Genomic DNA, 14949 nt, shown 5'->3' on the forward strand with positions numbered 1-14949 from the left:
TTACGTGTGGCCTACTTATGGCACAACTACTGTCTGAAAACTGCTGATGTGCTGTTTGTTAGAATGTCCATTGCTTGTACTCACCTGTGGTATCGACTTCCGGGACTCGAACCTGAGTGGACATGCGAGGCAGACGTTCTCTCGGTTTGACACCAGGAACAGTCACTGACACTTACTCGCTACATCATCAAGCAGGACAGAAAGACAACCAATGCCCTACATTGATCATCTCTTACAAGCTACTGAAACAACTCAACATCACTGAACTAACACTTGCAATGAACTCTCTTGCAAGGAACTCTCATGCCTGAACTCTATGAACTGCTCTCTGATGGCCGCGTGCACGAACGAAGATCAAATTTTAAACTCGGATCGGGAAAGGATCATTGGAAAATTCCATTGCACCAAGACGGTTCAACACTTGATCGCGATCTAGGAACATCAAAACGAGTTTATCTTCTGATCGGCCATTCGCCACCGTTTTGGTGTCTGATCCTGGTTCACGAAACTGACGCTTCGACTGCAAGCAGTTGTTTTTGAATATAAAAAGAGCGGAAAGTGATATCGAGGGCGTGCAAATGCTAGAGATGTTGGATGTACAATGCCGATAATTCGAGAAATGTGTAAAGTAAACTAAAAACTGCCAAAATAATAATAATAATTTGTGGCTCTGTTGCACGAAGTCGAAATGTTTCTAAATATTGTACTTTCTATCCCAGAACACAAAACATATGCATGTGCAAGGTAAATTACAACAGAGGAAATATGATTGTATAAATTTACGAAAATACATGTTACTGGCTATTTACACGACATGACAATATAAATATATAAGAATTAAGAAATGAAAAATTCAAATATTTGTCCACAATACAGTAATAATAATAATAAAATATCTTTATTGAGCGGGCGAGCGTACCATACCATGTGAGCGTACGCTGTTCTCTCGCGAATGCATTTCGTAAGGCATTGAAGTCCCGTAGAAGAAGGTTCCATGCTTTCTCCTTATCATTTTGTCTTGTGCCGTCAGTTCTTTTTTAAGATTATTATTTCTTTACACCCTACTACATCCTTGTACTCGTCAACAAGGTTGACCAGTACATTTCTCAAATTCAGGTAAGTTTGTGGCCTGAATTACTTTCTTCTCCCACACGTTGATACTTTAACACATCACACTACTCTGTGGGGTCCTTGATTGTCATTTGTTTTAGCCAACCAATCAGGTATAACCTTACAAATTAATCTCGGATCATTTGAACGGAATCTCGTGAACGTCGTTTTTCGTTGGCGCAATGCAAATCTTTAAACCAAGTTCATTTAGAGTGGATTAAAATTGATCTCGTTCATCTGAACTTCGAAATAATCGGCGTTGGTGCACACGGCCATAAGAACACTTGTCCAAAACTGTCGGGACAAACTCATGCAGTGAACTAATGCACTGCGAGCACCTTCGCAACACCGGCACTGGACGAACTGTCTTTTATCATGAACTCTCACAACAAACTGCATGTGTGCATGTGTTTCCCCATGAACTGTACTCTACGAACACTTGGCTAAACTTTTTGTTGTATATCGTCCACTAGAACTCTTGTCCTTTCTCCTCTCATGGGCTCCCTTTCTTCCCCAAAATATCCACATAAAGGGGGCAAGCACTGATTGGCCCTTTCCACTTGAACTGCTGGGATCCTGCAGGCCAAAGTTCAAGAAACTGGCAGCTACTAACATACCCAACCTGATGAACATTATCTTCGAGAAGATAAATCTATTTTGGCTGAAAAACAGCATGTGGCTGTCACCTAGCTCAGTGGGTGATGGTGAAAGATTGGGCCGAAATAGCCTCTACTATTGTTCTGTAAAGGTGGGAGATGACAGGCAGAAGATTAATCCTTTTGGAAGGAAGATGTGGAATTTAGGTCAGATCTGGGAGAAAATAATCTGCTTCGTTCCCACAAGAAGTAAAGTTTCCTTAAACAGGGATGTGTGAGCTATATGCACCTTAAAATAAATAATATGAATATGCACACACATGTACTTGACATAATTAGTTTTAATATGTATGGTTACAATGCCAATATTTCACTTGCAGGTCCAACCTCATATATTTTAGCATGGTTCATTCTGATATTCCCAACTCAGCAGTATGTTTTCATGCAGATTTAATTGGGGATCCTTGAACAGATTTTGCCACATCTGCACAAAGTTCAAGGCTTGTGGATGATCTTCCATTTCTTGGTTCATTGTTCATGACAATTCTTATCGATTTTCTGTTAATTTGATGCTCATGAGCGCCACCAAATATAGAGGGAAGATATTTGTCAAGGTTGTATGAAAGTCACCAGCACAAACGAGGCATGGGCGAAGCTTGATTACCCACGTAAATATAGTGGTATACAGACTTTGTGTGCACCCTGTACATAACAAGCACCACAAGAGATTGTCTGCAGCAAAATTCTTTCTCAATGCATTTTTTACTTGAAAATTAATATATATTTTATTTTTTGTTTTGTAGGAATGGGGGCTCCAATAGTTGGTGTTGCTCCAATATTTGCCCTTAGCTTTTTTGGATTCGGTCTTGGAAAGCGTCTACAGCAGCGTGATGCAAATGAATCATTAACCTTGGTACAGCTTTTTGCTGCAGGAGCATTTTCTGGAGTTTTCACATCAACAATAATGGCCCCGGGTGAACGGATTAAATGTCTTCTTCAGGTAATTTTTATGGAATTCGTCTCAATTCATTCTGCTTGTGATGTGGTAATAAACCTTGTTCTGATACACCAGCTTGATTACAGTACTCTGTGTTCAAATCCAGGGTAATGCAAACCTGGACTCATTTTATCAATTCAGTGCAGGGGTATACAAAACTAAAAATAATTCAGATGCCAGCCCTTTTTTCTCAGGAGAAAGTTTTTTTTTTCAAACACTGGCTAAGAAAGCCATGAATACAACTAAGATAAAGCTACACATTATTATTTATGTGACCTTAAATCATATATTTTTTTATTAATTAATACATTATTGGATTAAATGGAATGAATTATTACACCCTCTGCCAGTAACACCATAAATAACTGTGCGGTACACATTAATATATGTCAGACTCTATAATATCAATGCTGATTTTGAAATTTGGTTAAGGACAGTGCAAAAATTTATAATAATATTCTTATTATTCTGATTTAATGATACACGTAATACAGAAAACACACAAACATTAACCTTTTGGAGCCCAAGGCCATTTTCACATGTAACCCCCTTGAGCCCAAGCCGATTGTGCAAAATGCAGAGTTTCAATTAAATACAGGTGTATGTGTATGTTGAGCATATTCTCTTGTAATATTGGCTAGATGTGTTTTGGAAAGGTTTCCAAACTTTCAAGAGCTAACATCACTGTCATCTTCAGGGTAGAAGTGCAGTGCTGACAGTCAACCTGGTTTATAAGTATTTGGGGTGGGAGGTTTCCAGTGTATATGGTGGACCAATTGGGTGCCATGTGTGCTGCTTCCACATTGTTGGTTGACTGTTGCTAGCCAGTCCATGTACAGTTTGAGACAGTACAACATCACTATTATGCCCACACATTAGTGTAAACTTTTTTGTGGCATCAAAAGCGTTATCATAATGGAATGTTCTATTTCTATTTTATCTTGATTTGCTACCTGTCTAGATAGAACCATGGTGGTCTAGTCAGTAGGGCATCTGACTGCACCACTGGAGACCCGGGTTTATTCCTGGGGTGGGTGATCAAAGGTTGGAATTCTTTCTCGTCTTATTCCTGCATTATGCAGCTCCAGCCTCAAATAAATGGGTACCAGCAGGGAAGAGGGGGGGGGAGGTGGAGCATGGAGCATGATGCTAATCACATCACCTCCAAAATTGTCTTAGAATGTCTGCGCTGGCCAACTCCATCATCAACCAAACCACCCCATCCCATAATGACACCCTTATCCCACTACTCAATCACTCAAACCCTTATTTCCTTTAACTTACAGACCTTCATGTTCTGCTGTTCTGAATCCCAGAACAGTAACTAAACCTGACAATATCATAAGTTAACCTATTAATTAACTAACTGCTACTCAAGAAGTATAACGTAAAATCTGTTCTGGACATTGTAATAGGTCATACCAAAAATATATTTGATTTGAAATATGTGTATATGAAATTCAGTTGAATCAACTAACTAATGTAAATACAGAGAAACTAGTACTCACTTTTATCGGTGAAGCTGTTTTTTTCTTTTTCGATTAATATCAGTGGCCACTGCCACCATCCTCGTTGGAACTTGCTGTACTGTTGCTTGGCGTGCGTCTTTTGTTTGTAGTTCTCTGGCTGCCGCTAGGTGCGCTGTTGTTAACTGTGCATCTGGGTCTGTGTCATCTGCTATTTCCGGGTGATAACTGTTGCAGTAGGGGAATCCAAGTGTGGTGCACTTGCCTGCTATCGATGTTTAGCTCTTGCGGGAAGTGCATTATGGTGTGTGTTTCCTTGATTTTGGTGTCTATGAGCATGTGGGCAGTGTGTTTGACTTGAACCTTTTGAATTTTATGGCTAATGTATTTGATATGTTTAGCAAGACCAGTAGTGGGTTGGGCTTTTTTCGCATCTGCTAGGTGCTGTTGGATTCGTTCATTGACAGATCTGATGGACCTGCCGATGTAAAGTGCCTTGTATTCACACTCTGCATTGTATACACCTGGGTTATCAAGGGGGGAGAGGAAGTACCGTTTGTGTTTGTTCAGTTTATGAGCTATTTTGGAATTGGGTTTGTGTGCTACTTTGATGCTATATGGGAGAAGGGCTTTGGATATGGGGTTGGAAGTGGTGGGCTGGTAGGGGAAGGCAAACCATTTGTATTGGCTGCTGGAGGTTGATTGTGGCTGGGTTGATTGAGGTTGGTTAGGGTGTCTGACCTGTATTTCTGCTTTACTGCACCAAGTGGAAAGTTGTGCTTCAGTGTAGCCATGTTTCAGGGCTATTTCAGTGATGGTGGCTATCTCCTCTCGTAGATCCTCTTCTCTGCAACAGTAGGAGAAGGCTCTTCAATAAAAGTTCAGCCACACATTGGCTTTTTGCTTGGGGGGATGGCTAGAGAGAGCATGTATGTACTGGTTGCCTGCATCCGGTTTTCTGTAGACAGTGGTTGCGAATTTGTTAAGTGCACGGCTGATGGTGATGTCCAGGAAGTTGATTTTACATTTTTTTTTCCTGTTCTACGGTGAAGTTGAGCCTAGGGTGGATGCTATTAAGCTTGTTCACAAGAAGGTTGAGTTTTTCTGTCTTTTTGTAACTGACTATTGTGTCATCTGCGTACCTTCCATATCGGATGTATTGCAGTTGTGGAGTATCTCTTTTTTAGCCAGGTGCATGATGATGTTGGCTAAAGGAGCTGATAGTGGATTGCCCATCGCAAGGCCCTTGGATTGATTGTAGAATTTATCCTCAAACTGAAAGTAGTTGTGTTTTAGACAAACTTTCAATAGCCTGTTTATCTCTTGTACCTCTAGAGCAGGGATTCTGTTAGTTGTCAGCCATCTTTCAACTGAACTCAGCATTAGGTGTATGGGGATTGAACTGTACATATCTACTATGTCCATGCTGGCTAATTTTGCACTGTCAGCTTGCACTAACGAAGTCACCAGATTTTTAGCATCGGCACTGTTGCGGAACACACATGTTAGTTTGTGGTTGAATTGAGATATTTTGTTTTTTAGCCAATTTGTTAGGTGGACCGTGGGGTAATTGAAGCCAGCTATTATAAGGCGCATGGGAATTCCAGGGATTCCAGCTACAATACATCCGATTTGGAAGGTACGCGGACACAATAGTCGTATACAAAAAGACAGAAGAACTCAACCTTCTAGTGAACAAGCTAAATAGCATCCACCCCAGGCTCAACTTCACCGTAGAACAAGAAAAACATGGTCAAATCAACTTCCTGGACATCACCATCAGCCGTGCACTTAACAAATTCGCAACCACTGTCTACAGAAAACCGGATGCAGGCAACCAGTACATACATGCTCTCTCTAGCCATCCCCCCAAGCAAAAAGCCAATGTGTGGCTGAACTTTTATTGAAGAGCCTTCTCCTACTGTTGCAGAGAAGAGGATCTACGAGAGGAGATAGCCACCATCACTGAAATAGCCCTGAAACATGGCTACACTGAAGCACAACTTTCCACTTGGTGCAGTAAAGCAGAAATACAGGTCAGACACCCTAACCAACCTCAATCAACCCAGCCACAATCAACCTCCAGCAGCCAATACAAATGGTTTGCCTTCCCCTACCAGCCCACCACTTCCAACCCCATATCCAAAGCCCTTCTCCCATATAGCATCAAAGTAGCACACAAACCCAATTCCAAAATAGCTCATAAACTGAACAAACACAAACGGTACTTCCTCTCCCCCCTTGATAACCCAGGTGTATACAATGCAGAGTGTGAATACAAGGCACTTTACATCGGCAGGTCCATCAGATCTGTCAATGAACGAATCCAACAGCACCTAGCAGATGCGAAAAAAGCCCAACCCACTACTGGTCTTGCTAAACATATCAAATACATTAGCCATAAAATTCAAAAGGTTCAAGTCAAACACACTGCCCACATGCTCGTAGACACCAAAATCAAGGAAACGCACACCATAATGCACTTCCCGCAAGAGCTAAACATCGATAGCAGGCAAGTGCACCACACTTGGATTCCCCTACTGCAACAGTTATCACCCGGAAATAGCAGATGACACAGACCCAGATGCACAGTTAACAACAGCGCACCTAGCGGCAGCCTGAGAACTACAAACAAAAGACGCACGCCAAGCAACAGTACAGGAAGTTCCAATGAGGATGGTGGCAGTGGCCACTGAAATTAATCGAAAAAGAAAAAAACAGCTTCGCCGATAAAAGTGAGTACTAGTGTCTCCATATTTATATACTACCATGTCTCTCTTTTCCCAATTATGAATAACTAATGTAGTGATTAAACAATCACTTATTTAACAAATGTTCTTTCTTATTATTTATACAGTATATATTGCATTATCATTCATTTTCTCATTTTTTCTCTTGTAGTTTGTATCTTACATTGTATATTATAAATTTTAAACAGTAAAGAAAGAAATATTTTTTTAAAAAAATATAAATTCAGTGACATCCTGGTTTATTTAAACGTACCAGAACAATAATAGCCGCAGTGATCTAGTCGGTAGGACATCTGACTACCATGAGGGAGACCCGGGTTTGATTCTCAGGGTAGGTGATCTAAGGTTGGCCCTGCATAAAGCAGCTCTGGGGCTCACCCAACCACAAATCAAGGGGTGCCTGGGGTCAACCCTAGGGGTTAAAGCCTGCCAGAGTGTGGTGCTGATCATATCACCTCCAAAATGGCCAAGATCGAGAATGTGTGGAGCCCTACCACCCACATCCCTTAAATGTGCTTTCATGGCATGGTGCTATATGCAGGGGGAACTTTACTTTTTATCTTACCAAGACAATAAGTGCATAGCCTTGATTGTACGCAGATGGAGGAGGACTTATTTGGGGGGGGGGGTCCCCCATTTTCCTTTTTATCTCCAAAATGTCTGAGATCAAGAATGTGTGGGGCCCTACCCTCACAATCCTTAAATGTGTCTTCATGTCACGGTGCTATATGCACAGGGAATTTGTCTTACCTTATCTATCTGTCTAGAGATATTATACATGTATCATTTCAGATCATACATGGAGTATGTTATTATTCATTAATTTGTTTTAGATCCAGCAAGGTGGAACAACACCTGTAAAATATGCAGGCCCTGTAGATGTTGTTCGCCAGTTGTATAGAGAAGGAGGACTTAGAAGTATATACAAGGGATTTTGTGCAACACTGCTACGGGGTAATGTACATGAATTTGTTCTTAATGAATTTCACATGAAGTTAGTGCATATATTCATTGTGATACAGGTTCTTATAAAATTTGAGATTGATTTTGTGTGGTCTTTAGGAAATAAATTAATGTAAACCAGGACTGTTTAAGTTAGTATACAATAAAATGTAGATACTTAAAGGTAGTTACGTTAGTGAGTATTGATTTTAACTAAAACTACTTTTCAGGATTCCACTGATCCCTTCATCAGGTTACCAAACTAGGCCAGTGTAACTACACTTTAGCCGCATCAGATATGACAAGGACTTGGGAATTTATAGTGGGTGGAAAGGAATAAAAAGGAACATTTAGTCATCTGACCCCATATGCATAAAACTGTCATGTTCCCAACTGTAAAACACTGATCTAAAAAGCAATTTGAGCACAAGGCTTAACACACAAACACGTTAAAAGACTTATCTAAAAGGCCGTGTGAACACAGGGCTTGACACACAAATGCATGAAAAGCCCCACTTAGATGCACACATTGGAGAGTTGTGCAACGAACTGGCATGGTGTCTCGTAGAATGCCGGACGTCCTTCGGTTGATGTCCCTGCCCCCTACCTTTCCTCTTCTGTATTCAGTGAGCTACGTCATATCGCGTGGCCGCGGTGGCTCAGTCGGTAACGCGTCTGACTACCATGCTAAAGGTCCCGGGTTCGATCCCCGGCCGGTTCAAATCCGGGAACTTTTCTAACGATGGAAGCGGCCCCGGCGCCCACCCAGCATCGAATAACATGGGTACCCGGGGGAAACCCTGGGGGGTAAAGGCAGTCAGGGGCGTGGTGCTGATCACATCAACCCCACTCACGACCGGATCAAGAAAGTGTGGGGCGTTACCCCCACACCCCCTATACACCTTCATGGCATGGTGCTATGCACAGGGGAACACTTTACCTTTTTTTTTACCTTTTTTACGTCATATCGAGTTCGAATTCTTTAATCTCTTGGGCTGCGCTAATCATGGTCGGAGTGACCCGGAAACCATTTTTTTCTTTATTTGATCCCCATCACTTAAACATCTTGATCCACAGGTGTTCCCATCTTTTCTGTTTAGCTTATTACTCCTATCTTTGCAGATAGATGCTGCTTCGTAAACATTCTGACTTATCGGTTTGTTATCAATCTTGACAATCTCTCGTTTCTTAATTTCGTGTTCTTCTTCAATTATATGTTCCCATAACCCAGTTCTTGGTATCCCTTCCTGAATATCTTAATCGTGTTCACCCCATTGGGTTTTCATGCTTCTCACGGTTTGTCTTATGTTTTCTCTATTACAATCACACTTTTTGCTATAGACCCCTTTTTCATCATCTTCATTCTCCTTTTCCTTACCGTCTTTCTTATATTCCGTGAAATACTTTTCTATGTTACACGGAGCCCTCATCCCACATTTGATACCATATTCTTTGACCACTTTTTCTATCTTTTCGGATACTCCGTTGAAATAAGGGATAACTATGTACTTATACTTATTTTCTTCTCCATCAATTCCATTCTCTATCCTCTCCCCCTTCCAATCCTTATCTTTATTTTCCCTGTCTTTTCCACATATTTTGTGGGCTACTCCACGAATCCTATTTAAGTCATTCTCCTTATATCCATTCTTTTTTCCCACTTTGTAAATCCATTCCTCTTCCTTTTCCTTTTCATCCTTTTGGTTGCACAATCTTATGCCCCTTATAAAAAAGTTGAGGAACACATTATGTTTAATCCTTCTACCATGCTCTGATTTATTGTGGATAAACATATCTCCAGTTAAGGTTTTATGTTTGGTAACCTGATGAAGAGATCAGTGGAATCCTGAAACATAGTTTTCATTAAAATCAATACTCACTAACGTAAGTACCTTTAAGTATCTACATTTTATTGTATACTCACTTATTCAACGTAAGTCGCACGAGCACTAAATATGAATGTGAACAGGACTGTTTAAAGGAGGAGAGTGAACTTTCTGGTTTCAACCATCCACAACATGTATGGTTGAAACATTATACAGGGTATGAAACATGAAAACACATACTAACGTAATGGATACATATAAAAATAATTTATAAACCAAGTTTGAGTGATTTGCAATCTCTGTATCATAAATTTTCTGATACAATACTATGATATAGCAAATTAGATACCAGGGTATATCATCAAGATTTTGCTGTGGATGGTGCAATATTTTTCCATGTTGTAATATCAGCATTATATTGTCTCCACAATTTTTATCATGTCTGTGCCATATAACTTATCTTAAGATATTTATTTTACCACTATATTTATGTAGTCTCCAAGTGATATTTACCACAATCCCTGTACATCATCTTATAATTACTTTGACTTAGTCATACATCATAAATGACAAGGAGTAGGAGGTAAAAAGAGGCACTAACATAAGGAACTATAATTTTCCTACTGTGTATACCTTGAACTTGTGCACTATCTAAAAATTATAATGTGCATCCATTTTGTGAAATACTGGCAAGACAGTATATATTATTGGCATGATATATGTCACTGATATGAAAGATACCATGGAAGATATGTGGCCAGCACTAAAAAATATTGTGATCACAGTATATATTGCCAACATGATAAATATCATGGTCATGTTACATACAGTGAAACCCTGATTTTACATTTTTCAACAGTCCATAAATAAATGTAAAATGTGGGAAACATAAAAAGCAAGGCATGCAGTGAAAGTCATTTGCGGATTAATGTGACCCTCTTTCGTGGGTTGGAGCAGTGAATGACTGCTTCATACTGCCATCTATTAGGTTAAAGTTATACATCTGATTGTGTGGGATCTCTGTTTACTCTATAAACTGCCAGTCTCCGATAAGGGGCGGTGATCATTTTATCTCAGCGATAGTCTTTATATACTGTAATGAAATTGCCCTGGGTTCATTTCACAGTGGAGGCATGTCCAATGGTTCAGATCCCACTTTAAATTGCATTCGTGGCTAATGTCTTATTAGCCCAAGAGCATAAAGTGAACTCAAAACAAGCTTTGTCAAATTTGCATATTTTTACATGTTAAAAGAAAGGGGAATTGTTATTTACTTTCACAATTGATGCTTCATTTTTGGTTTTAGGAGTCTTACAGAGGGCAAACTTCCCTTCTACAAACAGTTTCCTCATAAATGTTGTTTTTTTCATCGGTCTGTGTCCTTTCCTATGTTGAACGTTGAACATTGTCTGATTATTTTCAGCACGTGAATGGTTCTGAATAAAAGCAGCAATCATGTTATACTCAGAACTGGGTTCATTTCCTTCTTGCACTGGTCTGAGTGTTCAAGATGTTTATCAGAGGTACGGTTTTGTTCTTCAGAAGGCAGCATAAGAGTAGAAACTTGGTTGTCTTTTAACACCTCCCTTTGTGTCTGGTGTTTGGATTTTGTAATCATCAAAACAAGACAGCCTTGGGAGACTGCAGGTTCAAAACTTTACGATGGATGAGTCATTACTGTTGTACATGGATATCGGGAAATGGCAACTTTCGAGCAGCCCAGACAAACAAAACACTGGTGCTAGGAGCTCTCTCCTGACTGACTGGAATGAGGGGAAGCAGGTGGTGGAATGCATTTTTAAGGACAATGCAGTTGTTGAAGAAGAGACGTTTATCAGTTGTGTGCTAATTCCTGAAGCAAGCTGCAGAAAAAAATGGGAGGATCACTGGTTTATTCTTCCCATGCTGTCAATGCTATGGATACAGGAGCAATATTTCCAATGCAGGTAGCTGCTTTTAAAGAAAAATAAAGAGAAACAAATGCTATTTCATGCAATTAACCCATAGCTACACAAACCAGTGGCAGATTAATGAGCTATTTTGGGGATGTCTGAGACCATTATGTGCTTTAAACTACATATCCATAGATAACTGCTCAATTTCAGACACCAAAGGAAAGGAGGAGGGATGATCGCTTTTCACCCCTTATGCTTATTATCATGCTCACTTACATGCGTTTGGCCTCCCCGATGGCACAGTGGTAGTGTCGATGCCTTGTAATCAAGGGGTCCCGGGTTCGATTCCCAGTGTAGGCACATAGTGGTTCGGATCCCACTTTAAACTGTAGGTCCAGTCCCAATTAGTCATACTGTGCATAAAGTGGACTTAAAACAACAAATCAATCCAATCCAACTTACATACAAGCAAGATAATTGGGACTGACACACTCGGCATATTTTAGTAATTACAAGACTCAATGCATTACGATGAAAATAGGTGGCTGGGTAGAATTGTGCTGGTGCCACATAAGTCTCTGTTTCCTGCACACTGTGTGGCAACATCAACTGGGCTGCATTGTCTAGTTCGAGCATCAGGCCGACCTCTCTCCGGGAACTTTTGTGTCATCCCTGACCTTTCGAGCAAATACTGTCAGTTTGTATCACATGGATTACAAATACCAACTCTACAATACTACAACAAGATCTTTCATTTTTCTTAAACCTCCGAAGTCATGGGGTTGTGCTTTGACATGGCAACAGTGTGAACATCTGTTTTCTCCCCACTGATTTTTCCAGGCCCTTTCACTGTGTTATGAGTCAACATGATCTGCATAGATAAACATTCTCTGCTCCATGCAGAAGAATACATGTCCAGCCTTTGCCCCTCTGTCCCCCTGCAATGATTGTTTTGACAAGAATATTTTTCTGTCAGTGAGTAAAATATCGCCAATCTGCCCACAGAAAAGAATAATCACTTTAGCGTGTGCATTTTCAGCTAATGTAACCAAATGTTACATTATTCGTGAAAAACTTCATATTGAAAATTAATGACGTTGAAATTGTAGAGTAGATCAAATCTTATTTCCTGAGGAATCTAATCAACTTCTAAATAAAATTATAGTGGAGAACAAAGCTTGGCAAGCTCTTCTGAATGTTTTTCATAGTCAATGCAGCAGACAAGAAGAAAGGGAAAATTTTCACAAACAAGTTCACCCTCACTCACCCCTGCTCAAGGAAGGATTCTGTAAACACGTCTGTAAAGAAGTAAATGGTGACAGCAGAGCGCTCTTGTCAATTTTCCACATGGGTTTTTGTGGAAGAGGGAAGGTCAAGCAAAGACACCTCAATCATACTCTTACATTGTGTCTAAATCTTAGGGAAAGTAGCATTTAGCAAAAATCGGTTTGGCAACAGTGCCCTTGTTCTCCGATCATGAAGCAGAAGAATCAGCTGATTTCATATTGACGGGAATTGGAAGAAGCACCTCCCCCCCCCCCTTCCTGTCCCTCAAGGGAAGTATGAGGAATGCAACTTGTGCACCCCTTTTCCCTCCCTCCTCTCGCATGAAAAGCCTAATCACTTCAAGTTTAAGGTCACGTGGTGAATGAAACCATTTTAAAAGCAAGGAAGAGGAAAATAGGAAGGAGAAGTAGAAATGGAAAGAAAAATAGTTAAAGGGATAAAAGGATCAAGTCAAGGCCAATGCTGCAGTCTGTGGACAATGACATGTATGTTAACGCAAGACAGCTGATGACTATGAGGCATTTTTTAATCAAGTGACTTTATAATTTCAACCAATTTTCTTTCCGTTTATAACCATTTTTTTTAAATGTGATTTTATTGGAATTCTCTGATCAAGGATCTATTGACAGGCCCAAAAGGTTGGTTTTAACAAGAACCTTGTAAGCCACACATAAGTAAGATCTGTTAGCAACAGTGGTTATGTGAGCATTTAAGGTATAAAAAAAAAAGGTAATGTTCCCTGTGCACTTTCCACCATCTCATGAGGCATATGTAGGGGATGTGGGGGTAGGGCCCCATACATTCTTCGATCTCTACCATTTTGGAGGTGATGTGATCAGCACCATTACCTCCCTGGGTTACTCCCAGGTATCCATTTACAGGGTGGCGACAGACCTGGAAAACCGGGAATTTGAGGTGTCAAAAAAAGTCAGGGAAATGTCAGGGAATTTCGTCTTCATTGACTTTTCTAAATTTATTTATTTAAAGATATCGTTATGATACTCTGCACGGGAACAGGAAATCTCGTTCGTATGTTTCGGCCTCAACTTTTAGGTCCCTTTTATGTGCAGCACAACCACGGCGCCAGAAACCAGTGATGGCAGGAGGAGAGAGAGAGAATTTCTCTCGCCCGGGCTTCTCGGCGGAAATTTCAAATTCGAACACTCTTTGGAGGAAAATTGCTATAACTCGGGCACTATGCGAGCAATCTACTTCGGATAACTTTTGTTTTGCAGCTAAAACATCAGCGCATGCAACCGTGTACAATTCAGAACAACGGACCGAGGAAGGGGGGCTTGGGGAGGGGGCACATCCCCAGAATTTCAATGGAGAAAACATAAATATTTGGAGTTTGCCCCCTCTTCTCCCGCTATTTGGGAAGATGGCATGAACTTTAGTATTCTTTTCAAAGAATCGACATTTCTCAAGAGAATGAAACATGTTTCATGTTCTTGGGTGCCATACAAGTTGAATAATAAGCCAAAATGTTATTTTTTTAAATTTTTTTTTTACGAAAAATAGGTAATTTGCATTTTTGGAGGAAAATTGTTATACCTCGGGCAATATGGGAGCAATCTACTTCGGATAAGTTTTGTTTTGCAGCTAAAACATCATAGCATGCAACCGTGTACAATTCAGAATGCCAAACTGAGGAAGGGGTGTTTGGGGGCGCGACCACTGAATTTCAATGAAAAAAATAACAGAAAAATCTGGAGTTTAGCCCCCTCTTCTCCCGCTATTTTGGGGAGAAGGCACAAACCTTAAAATTCTCTTCAAAGAATGGACGTTTCCAAAGAGATTGAAATATGTTTCACGTTCCTGGGTGCCATACAAGTTGAATAATGAGCCAAAATGTGAAACTCTGTTCGGAAATGTGGATGGACATGTTGCGGACAGGGGAGAGGGAGGTCATCAATGTGAATTTCCCAGGCTTGCTCCAGACCTGTGTCAGAGTTTTCACCCAAACATAAGAGTATGAAGGTCCAAAAAGCACATTCATTTCGTAATCAGCACCATGATACCATATGGTATCATCGGGCCAGTACGACCTTACTCTGATGATACCATATGGTATCATCGG

General features: G+C 40.4%; 1 protein-coding gene across 1 annotated transcript in view; it reads left to right on the forward strand.

The window, feature by feature from the left end:
• The window catches only part of LOC145983932 (congested-like trachea protein), a 99897-nt gene that overhangs the window by 11648 nt on the left and 73300 nt on the right, over positions 1 to 14949 (forward strand). The window contains exons 3-4 of the mRNA XM_083117098.1: positions 2510 to 2706; positions 7753 to 7873. Coding sequence (XP_082973224.1) covers positions 2510 to 2706; positions 7753 to 7873 — 318 coding nt within the window. The remainder of the gene's footprint in view (positions 1 to 2509; positions 2707 to 7752; positions 7874 to 14949) is intronic.

The sequence above is a fragment of the Lepisma saccharinum genome, chromosome 2 (genome assembly GCF_977018435.1).
Source record: "Lepisma saccharinum chromosome 2, izLepSacc3.1, whole genome shotgun sequence".
In the NCBI taxonomy this organism is placed as follows: domain Eukaryota; kingdom Metazoa; phylum Arthropoda; class Insecta; order Zygentoma; family Lepismatidae; genus Lepisma; species Lepisma saccharinum.